This window comes from Ciona intestinalis, chromosome 14 (genome assembly GCF_000224145.3).
Source record: "Ciona intestinalis chromosome 14, KH, whole genome shotgun sequence".
Taxonomy (NCBI): Eukaryota; Metazoa; Chordata; class Ascidiacea; order Phlebobranchia; family Cionidae; genus Ciona; species Ciona intestinalis.
In genome coordinates, this window is record NC_020179.2 from 119,349 (window position 1) to 131,057 (window position 11,709).

Sequence of the window (11,709 nt, forward strand, 5' to 3'; positions counted from 1 at the left end):
ACATACATGTAACTTGTAAGCGGGCATGGAGTGTATAAAACAGAACACCCGTGTTATAACAACTGTCGTTGCCCCGCCATGCGGGGATAAATAAGCTACATACGTGGTAACTTGTAAGCGACCACGAGGTGTATGAAACAGAACAGCCGTGTTATTAAGTAATTTCATCTAAACCTGATGATGAGGATGACTCTGCTCTTGATCCTCCATTAGATGTTGGGATCTTAATGGGAGGAACCTTAGGTCGTGGAGGCGGATGTTTGGATGATCCTTGTTGATCCTGTGTCATCTGCATCATATATTTTGTAAGTGGGAAGAAATGATTATAAAAAAACATATATGATGTTGCAGGAATATCCCTAGGTAAAAAAATAGTGAAAAAGGGTTAATAGATGTTTTGAAAAAAATTGTTTTGAAGATGTTTTAAAAAAATGTCATTGCATTGTTTATTCTTGTAAGTGGGAAGAGATGATTTTAAAGTAAAAAATCTGCATATGTTATTGCATATTTATGGTTATAAAAAAGATTGAAGAAGTTTTATTCGTAGGTGTTAAACATGTTTTGAATAAAAACTCTGTGTATACGGGGGTTTTCACAAAAACTTGAAGCTCTAAAAAAGTTTTTGTACCATTGGCTTAAAGAAACAGAATAAACTGACATTATAATACATACGGTTGGGTTGTTTGGTGTTGAGTTGTCAGGTTTGGTTGATTGGGTTGGTTGGCTTCTGCAACAAATATTGTTTACATTGTATGTTTATATGTTTGAAGTGCTATTTCCTGGGCCAGATGCGTAACAAAAATGTAAAGTTAAATTTATCTATGGATTGAGATGTTTTGGTTGTTTGAAACTTTGTTGGGTCTTTAACAATCAGTTCTATCAATAAACAAATACTAGTTTAGTTTTTATGCCCCTTTCTCCCCTTTTTGCCGCACCCAATTTTTATATATCTTTTTAGTTTGTAAGCCCTTTTAAATTATAATGCAAACATACTTTATATTGCTTGCCACATAATTGCCGGGAAAAACACCAGACTTTCCACTCTTGATATGAACCCCTCTACACCAGCCATCGTTGCATATCTCAGTTATTTGATAACTTTCACCCTTCAATAATTCTAATTCATCGGGTTTCTCAGCATGGTACGAGTATGAAGCTGTCACTCTGTAATATATTTATTGTTATTATGAAAAACAAATTATAAAAAAGTATTAAAATTTTCAATTATAAAAGAAAAAAATATTTTTAAAAAATAAAAAAAGGAATTGATTTTTTAAATGTAAAAAATTATAAATACTAAAAAAAACTAAAAATATACATATATTGTTTAATATAATGATTTCCTTACATTTTCCCAGAGCTTGGTAACGGAATTGACGCACGTGGCGATCGTTCAGTTGGTTTACCATGATCACCGTTACCAGTACGACACTAAATACAAGTATAACAGGTTAGATATGAAGGTTTAGATACGTTGGTGAACATTTAAATTGGCTTGGCTAAGACCTTGTAAATAAATTGAAACGCGAGTATAAAAGCTGAAAATCATAGTCATAATATTTCAAGATTCGTTATAAATCATTGGGAATGTAATACAGTCTTACAGGTTAGAATTCACAATACTGGCTAATGGAATCCGCAGCAAAACAACAGTTGTTAAAAAACAGGGGTAATTTACATGTGTGTATATTATGTTGTATTTAAATGATATAAACCCACCTTAATAGCTATGCGGTCATTTCATTTAAGATATAAAATTTAAAACAGAATTGCAAACGAATCCTCACTTAAGTAGTTACATTACATATCCCATATTTATATCAAGTTTAATTTAAATGAAACATCCCACCTTAATCCATATCTATGCTATATGACCAAACTATATGAAACACAGTAAGAACCTGGTGCTATGAAAACGTGGCAGACCAACATGATTATTGTTACATTTTCAAAGCACCAGATCCTTACTATATTAAGCTGTATTTAAATAATCGCATCTTAAAGTGCATGTGACACGGTCATCTATAAATAGAAACTATTTATACTGCAGAATAGTTTTAATTTGTACAACTTTTTTGGCGAAAGAATTAGCCCGATCGGGTTACGCGTTCCCGAGATACAGATGTTTAAAGTCGTGTTTGAAGCGATGTGAACGAAATCGAGCGCAAGCACATCTTAAACCCTACCTGTAGTATATGAACATTGGAAGAAACCCTCATCGGCATCTTTATACTTGTAGGAGAGCTTGCTATGTTTATTTCACCACCACCCCCCCTCACAGTATTATCAACACGGGAAGTCTGACTTGGATTTGTTGGATTTTGGAAATCCTAATTTAAAGAGAAGATTATGAAAAATTCAGGATCAAACATTTATTATTTATATCCTAGCATGCTATTATGTGGTCCAACCAAGTACTTAATAATACATTATACACTAAGTGTATTCGTGTATAATATTGTTTCAGGTGTAATGTAGTTATGTAGATATTATTGTCACTTCATATACAGCTGCTGTTGTTACCAGACATACCAAATATAATATATGTATAAAACTAAAATTCCCTTAAGGTATATAAAAAAATAAAAATAATACATAGATATATATATACAGGAAAAAGTACAAATAAATATCACAAAAAATAAAATTATAGATATATATATATATATATATACAAAAAATACCCAAATAATACAAAGTTAAACTTACTGAATCCACTGTTGGATTTGTATTAGATGTTGTTCCATGTTTAGAAGTTGGAATACTTGCTGATGCTCCTAACTCCATGGAATGTCTGTATGTGGTGGGAGGTACGGCTTCACCCGATGCTTTAGCTGTGGGTGGATAGTGAATAAGTGTCACATGTTGCATCAAAGGTTTTAAATGGGATCGGGTTTTAAACTTAATAAAATACATTAAAATTATCGGAAAAACTAAAATCTTTTTTTTTTTTTTAAAATTAACCTTTTTTTTTAAATCACTTAGACAGAAGGTTTATGGTCGTGACATTCGTAACCAAGACAGGTACAAACTAACAAAAAGGCAAAAACGCTTGGCATAAACATTGTTATTCTAACCTTTACATGCGGCAGTAGTGGCAGTACAGGCTAGACAGTTTGGAACAGGAATAACTTATATTTTTATGAGTGCAGACCTTGTTAAAACTCAGTGTACGCATGTTGGTGCCTATCTTTATTTGCACAAACGTAGCTAACATAATATGCAGGTATCTAAAGGGGTTTGACATGGGTATGCAAGTATACAAAAATATCATAAAACAACTTGTCGTGTTCAGTGGCGCATCTAGAAAAAAAATAAGGGGGGGAGGTGGGGATTAATAAAAAAAAACGATTTTATTTTTGGGGGGGGGAGGCGGTTTAAGAAGGAGGTCACAACACCCTAACCCCCCTGGCTGCGCCACTTGTCGTGTTATAACCACACACCTGCTTGAAATGTTGGAAACGAATGTCGTTTCTTGTTACTTTTATATCCAGGTTTGCTACTTAAGATCTTCCGTGCTGCTGCTCCCAATGTTCCTTTATCTTTACCATCACCATCGTTCTTGCTCCCAGGATGCGGATCCGAGATGTGGAGATCTTCGAACAACTTACGAGCTTCCTCACTTAACTGGGGAAAAGGGTTTATTTGGTTTATTAGATAATCAAAATAAATTTTAAAAAAACAGAGTTTTAAAAAATAAGTATTAACAATGGGATTTTGGGAATTTTTTAACATGGTGAATAGCAAGAACACTTTCAGCAAAAACATACTTAACCAGGAAACTTTTAGGATTTTAAACTATTGTTGTTGTTGTTATTTGCACACTAGATACAATATAGTTGTAACGGTATTGTAATTTTATTTTTGTAATGGTATTGTATGTTATTTGCACACTAGGTACAATACAGTTGTAATGGTATTGTAACTATCCCATATTACCCACCTTAACAAAAGATAGAGGAAATATCCCAATCTTATCTCTCAACATTCCTTCAACCCAATTCTCATCAACTCTTCGTATTACCAGGATCTTTTCGTTCTAAACCAATGGAATAAAGATGATTACACAACGTGATTTTTACTCTCTATTTACTATCAGGGCTCTACAAATGTAATAAAAAAAATTACATAGCCTGATTGTTATTTATTTTTATTTATTAATATTTTTTATTAGACGATACATTGAAACTATTATGGTTTTTTTTAATCTGCTAAATTCTTCACATTCTAAACCAATAGAATAAAAAAATTTACTTTACATGATTTTTATTGTTTATTTAATATTATTTTTCATTAGAAATATTTACATAGAAAGTAAATAGGTAAGCATAATGTACAAAGTTTATCTCATTGCATACCAACGGAAATAAAGAAAATTACAGGATTATTATTATTGTGTAAAAACTACATAACAAGACATTACATAGCTCTGTGGGGTAAGATGGCACAGTTACCTTTGAAAAAGTGAGACAGTCTCTATCTTTCTCTGCATCGCTCGATTCAAAATCATACAAAGCAAAACAATAAGGTCTCTCGGTGGGTAAAGGGTGGATTATCTGGTAAACAAATTAAGTTAGAATGCTTTATCATTCATCATTATTATGTAAAATTAATTGTTATTATCAAACTTTGATTAATCCTCGCATGGCGGGGCAACGACATTCGCTATAACACAGGTGTTCTGTTTCATACACTTTGTGTCCGCTTAAAAGTTACCACGTATGTAACTTATTTATCATCGCATGGCGGGGCATCGACAGTCGCTATAACACGGGTGTTCTGTTTCATACACTTTGTGTCCGCTTAAAAGTTACCACGTATGTAACTTATTTATCATCGCATTGCGGGGCATTGACAGTCGTTATAACATGGGTGTTCTGTTTCATACACCTCGTGCCTGCTTACAAGTTACCACGTATGCAACTTATTTATCCTCGCATGGCGTCGTTATAACAAGAGTGTTCTGTTTCATACACCTATTGTGAACAGTTAACACAATCTTTGTGTGTGAAATTATTTAAGTACCAACATTCTTACTGCGGTGCATAAAACTTCTTACTGCGGTGCATAAAACATGGGTTTTCTGGTCAGTTTAATACAAACATGAGAGCCCATATATATGATAGAATTTTCATTTCGAACAGTACCATTAAAAACCCTAAACCATCTTGTCAGGTTTATTTGCTTTAAACGAAAACATTTGAAATGAAAATTATGTTTTACATAATATCTGTTATGTTTACATTATAACTTTTACTGTAAATGTAAAAACCAGATGTCAATATCTTATGTACACAGACAACACAGAAACAAATATTCATTCACGTATTTAAGTCTTGTGTTATGAGCAGTGGCGCAGCCAGGGGGGTTTAGGGGGTCACAACCCCCCCTTTTTAAACCCCCAAAAAATAAAAAAAAATAAAAAAAAATTTTGAAACTTTTTCGATTAAAACCCTCCCCCCCTAATTTTTTTTCTGGCTGCGCCACCGATTATGAGATATCAAATAAAAGCCTTTATTAATAATAAAACACCAGTGTAAAAAATATATGCTAAGCTTTACATTATTACAAATCTAATATAGTGTTATCATTTTTTAGCTAAATGACTGTAATATTATAATTATATCGCTAATGTAATGTAATGTAACTAAATATCAGTATATCCTTTGGATTATTATCAATACACTTATGTAATCTAGGGATGCACATTACAGAATAATTAGGTATTCTAGGATATCCTAGAATACTTTATTTCGAATCTAGAATTCCGAATCTAGAATTTCGAATCTTTTCATATTTATAGGAAAAAGAAATTTTACCCACAAAAGTCAGTTTATTGACCCTTTCATAGCAGCCTTGTTGGGTCATGAGCTGTAAAATGATCAAAAATTGTACTATTGGGTAGTTTTTGCGTCATGAAACGTATAGCAGGCTATGAAAAGACGTTACGAAACGTTTAAAAATTGTTAATATAGTATATGAGATGACGTGTAATGACGTCATTAAACAGAATACCGAATCCCGTAATAAGATTCGAATACAAACGGATTCGAAATTCTGTAATGTGCATCTCTAAATTGTAATCACATATCTGCAATTAGAGTGCAAACACTGTGGATTATTGCATATAAACCATAGATTAGTAAGTGACAACCCCACTTAAACAGCATTAATTTTGTTAGATAATCTTCTGATTTCAATAAAATTGATTTAGTGTCAAACACTAAACCCTTAATTTATTGGCATAAGAAATGAAATATACTACAGAAACACAAATTTAGTAAAATTAGATTCAGTTATCCAACATATGGTGCGGTATAGGAAGGTTATGCTTATCCATTACAAGTAATTTGTGTTTAAACAATGTATAACAAACTTCAGGGGTCACCGAGAGTTCACCAAATATACACAAAGTACTTCATATATTATACTATTAAATGGGTTGAAACAAATTTTAGAAAATTAATATGGGTTTAGTTTGTGCAATATGACCAGTTTGCTTGTGACTATGTGTGCAACCAGAATATTCATGATAGATTTCAAGGCCTACATACCCATGTTAGCTGACTATAATGAAGAATATTAAATTTTTAATATTCATAATTAATATTTTTTTGAATTAATTTTTTTTCAAATTAATAAAATTTTATTTTAAAATTGCCTATGTGTTAATCTCCCATTACTTCTCAAACCATTTTTTTGTCCCCTATAAAATTCCAAAGCTGTATATATGTTGCCCCCTTTAAGTTGTATGTTTGTGTCCCCTTTAAACTCCTTAACTTTGTCCCCATTGTTTTTTGTATATAGTGGGGTGGGGGAAGATGGGACACCTTTCACACCTAATAACCAAATATCCTGATCATGTTTTAAACATTTAACAACTGTCTATGGGAGCCGTGAGGATAAAGTTTTATAAAAAATTGTTAAACGTTTGTTTACTACCAATCCACCCCCACCCTACTATATATGTTTTTCATGTTTGGTTTTATGAGTATATAACCTAAGCTTTGTGGAGTTTCTGTTTAAGATTAAAATAATGAATTACCTCCACATAATTAGTTGGAAATACTCCCATCTTCCCATGGCATTCCCCACTCGTCCAGTTTTCATCTATCTTCTTAATCAACATTATTAGGTCACCTTTCTTAAATGAAAGATCACTGAAAAATAACATAAATTGTTTATCTTCGCATGGAAGGGCAACGTCAGTTGTTATAACACGGGAGTTCTGTTCTAAACACCCCATATGTAACTTTTTGTTTGTGGATGATTAAGGTTTTGTGGATTATTTTAATGTATTGCTGATAATTTGGACAACCTATTAGTGACCACTGGGTTAAAAATGTTAGTATGTGTCTTGCCCAATGACGCATCGCCCACAATGGTAGCAGCGTTAAGCCGATTGAAATAGATTGTAGTTTTGTGAATGTGATCTTATTGGAATTCCAAACATGTTGTAACACGATACGGTTATTTATCGGCACTATCTTTGTTCATATTGTATGATATTACTACCACCCACACAGACTGCTATATTACAAGAGTTGAACACCAATTTTGGAAAAACTATATCTTAATTATAAAACAACTATATAATTAAATATGTTCCACAATGCATATAGTACTGTGGGAGAAGATGGGACACCTTTAGTGCATAATATCTAAATATTCTGATCGTGTTTTAAACAATTAACAATGGTCTGTGGGAGTCGTGAGGATATAGTTTTATGATGCCTTAAATGTTCTTTGTTTACTACTAAATGGGACGAGAAAATATAATGAAAAGATGTCCCATCTTCCCCCACCCTACTAAACATCTTACAAGATAATTTGAATAAATTTTAAAAGTTTATAAAGTTAAATAATAAATTTTTAAATATTCTACATGGGCCCAGGGCTATATATATAGCGTTAAAACATTTTATATATCGAATATCTATATATTAGTTTTAAGCTTTTTAAATATTCATAGTTTGTCTATTCTACCTTGGTACTTGGGAATCATAGTTGTGTATTGCTCTTGCATGAGGTCGGCTTTGTGTGGGAATCTAATAAGAAAAAGCATAAATAATTTAGTTCCTTGAAAACAATTTAAAAACCTTACAAGAAAATAAGAAAAAAAAAGAGGAAATTTTGTAAACATAAAAAAAACATAACATAATTTTCAAAATATTAAAGTATTTTCATATTAAACTTTACTAAGATTCAAGTTAGAAAACTAAAGTAATATATATACAGTTTAAACAAATTGTTTAAAAAAACAATATTTTAAAACCTTGCAAACCATTACGGAAACATTCCTAAACAATAAAAATGTTATTGATAAATGAGTTACTAATACCCAAGTTAAAAAGTAGCAATTTAACTTCAATTTAACACATTATAAAAATGTTATAAAATAATAAATGTATATTTATATTCAATATTCCAATCCTCCTCTGCTAATACTTGTAAATCACTAGTATTTTCTGATCATTTTCTAAAAAATATCTAAAATATATATATAAACCATTTTATGTTTGCATATCAGACAATAATAATGGTAATAATAACGAACATCCAATTCTATCATATATACCTGTAACCAAATTAAATTATATATACAATATATGTATATATTAACCATTTAGGCATTTTATGGTTACAGTTTGTACAATAATAACGAACACCAGTTCTACCATAAATACCTGCAAACCACTTGTAGTGTGAGGTTCACTACCAGATCGCTCATGCACGGTATGTCTGTTGTTCCTCCTTGTACTTATCCTCCCCCCCTCCCCATTACCACCATCCTTTGCCCCACCACTTGCGGGTATGGAGGAGGTTAGTATACCTTCAACTAAATAAAAAGGAATAACTGAGTGGTTACATTGTAATGAATTAAATCCTTGCCAGAAATATTTTTAGGTAAAATGTCTAAACAGACATGTTATTATTATTATATATATATGTGTAAATTGCCACAAAAAAGGTTTACATAGACTTTCCATAGCTGTATAATGTAGTAATATTGTCAAATTAACATTAAATTTACAGAGAAAATGATTGTGATATAAATGGATTAAATGCATAAGTAAACAATAGCCTATCTCTTATCTACTTATTTATTTTAAACCTAAACTTTTAAACTTAAAAACCTAGTTTATTTTTTATACGGCATCAGGTATTTTTGATACGCCACTTCAGTTAGAAAATTGGAAATAACTTAGGTTAGAAAATTGGAAATAACTTTGTTTTTTACCAGATGAGTCGCTAAAATAATATTTACATTATGCATGGTAGTAGAAGTAACATGATATGTATTATGTACATAAGTTAATAGAAGATTAAAATACCCGAATGTCGACGAAACTCCGTTTTTTCAGCGGGTTGCTGTGGTTTGTTAGATTCTTGTGATTTGATTCCGTCTAATAAACGAATGAGGAGAATGTTTGCCGGGAGATCGTCAACTTTTTGTTTAACGAGGACCCGACACTCAGGACAACGCAACTCCTTGTGTGAGCGCACAATGGAAAAAAGACAAGATTTACAGAACGTATGTTGACATGGGAGGACCTGGGGGTGGGATTGCGCTGTTAAATGTTTATGTAACGGTGTTCGCATTTCATTTCACTTTTTGGCACTAGTGAAGAATTCTCGGGTACGTTACAGATTAGGCTGGTGGGAAGTGTTAGAGGTGGTTATTGCGGTTCAGGATTCTTCGCTAGCACCCATTCATATTTAGTTAAAAGGCTCCTTACTGTATAACAGTATATACATACTAATTTAGTCTCCTAAATCGTAACTATGAACATTTTAAGATTCAATCAGTTTATAGTCGCAAATTCGCAATAGAAAAATAAGTTCAATCTGAACTACTATATCAAACTTCATTATTTAGTTAAATCTTCTGGCTGTTCATTTAGATTTATTAATCATGTTTTGCAGTTTCTTTTGTAAAATCTTTATTTAAATCAAGGTAGAACTGTACCAAACATTTTTACCTTATTCTGTTGATCCAGCGGTTTCAAACAGACAGAACATTCCAATAAATCATTAATAAACTCAGAATTCATGATATTTAAGTCGAAATATATATGTAGGCCTAAATAAAAACGGCTGGTGGTATCTACAACAAAAACACAATCAACAAATAAAGTTCCTTACAGTACAAACTGTAACAAACACACATACGAACGAAAGTTGGAATGGATAAAATAATGAAATCATTGGTCCGTTAGTGGTCGCTGTTTGTTTTTGTATATAACAAGAGAGCTGTATCCGTTAAATCAAGTGTCTATTTTTAACCGACTACAGTACTGCAAAGTTGTGAGCCTTGGCGATTTCTGAAAAGTTCTATTCTCTTCTATACGGCAACACATATCTATTGCACTTTTTTAAACATGTAAACGTTCTGTGCGGACTGTTTTCAGCGTAGGGTCGTATTAAACAGAGTCCGTATATAAACATGTTTATATACGAACTCTGGTATTAAAGTTAAAACGGGTGGTCATTATAATATCGCAGTAGCGTTTCGGCGTATGCGCAATGGCGCTCGGTACAAATTCAATATGCGGAACAAATATATCGCGACACTAACAGAAACAATTAATAATTGATTGTAAAGTTTGTGAGTGATCCAAATCTGTATTACGCATTATTCAAGTTCGCAAATAATTTCACTGTCGACTTCATCAGATGGTTGAGAAATATCCAAGCGATTCCGCTTCAGTTTAGCAAGAGCTATCACGTATTGGTTTTGATAGAAGTTGGCGTCCATTCTAAATAAATATGGTGTGTTAATAAATAAACCAATTGTTATCCAAGTTACATAAATGTTAACTCGTAAGTGGGCATGAGGTGTATCAAATAGAACACAGTTACATAAACAGTTGAACGACTGTCATTGCCCCGCCACGTGAGGATAAAAAACCATATCACAAAACGCTCACAATTTTAAAATAGTGTCAGATTTTCGCGTTAAATTTTTCTGGAGATGTCTCATTGCTGCCATCATGTGGTTGGAGTCAGATTTGAGTGCGGGACCATGTTTGGTGAGAAGGAACCGGATCCACATCAGGATGAAGTGGATGTGACCGGATGTCTCAAGCTCCGATGCAAGAAATATGAGGATCTTGTCAACATATTTGATTGGCAGGTTTTGGCTGATCAGTTCAACTGTGGATGGTGGATTATTGGGGATGATTGTAATTTATTAAACATAGACAACACAATATCTTTTATACATATTCTATCTTATATGAGTGAGACTCCGCGACGTGGCAAGCCAGTCCTGGGATTTGGGCCATGATTGTCCCATTACCCAACCCCACATTTATAACATAAAGTCAGTACTTCAAAGAATTTTGTATTTACCACTTGACTGTTTTTTATAGTGGGTAACAATGTTTGCTGCAATGACATTTCTCAAACCCAAAATTTGACCATCTATATGCATGTCAGAATCGCAGATATAAAACAAGTATATTATATTAATAAACAAAGAAACAAAACTACATTTTGGTCAAAAATATTTTCAATTATTGACAACTAAAAATTTCCATAGTCTGTATTATAGCATATCTACAATGATAACTTGGCCTACCAATAAACTATAAAGGCCTGATAATTATAATAAACCTTACTATTATCGCTTGGTATAGATTCGATAACTTCTCTGGTTAATAATTTCTCATTAAGTCGAAGACTCATCATAATAGCTGTGCTGTA

The 11,709-nt window shown here is 32.4% G+C and overlaps 1 protein-coding gene across 1 annotated transcript; it reads right to left on the minus strand.

The window, feature by feature from the left end:
• Positions 1-182: 182 nt before the first annotated feature.
• On the minus strand, positions 183-11,709 carry LOC100177137 (E3 ubiquitin-protein ligase SH3RF3; the record flags this gene model as incomplete). Its single annotated transcript, XM_002123658.4, is given in 16 exon segments — positions 183-289; positions 673-727; positions 994-1,164; positions 1,349-1,431; positions 2,187-2,330; positions 2,710-2,834; positions 3,444-3,627; positions 3,944-4,039; positions 4,455-4,556; positions 7,046-7,160; positions 7,987-8,048; positions 8,688-8,839; positions 9,336-9,555; positions 9,984-10,760; positions 10,932-11,157; positions 11,625-11,709. Coding segments are annotated over 14 exon segments (1,688 nt in total), but the record flags the coding sequence as incomplete, so codon positions are not given.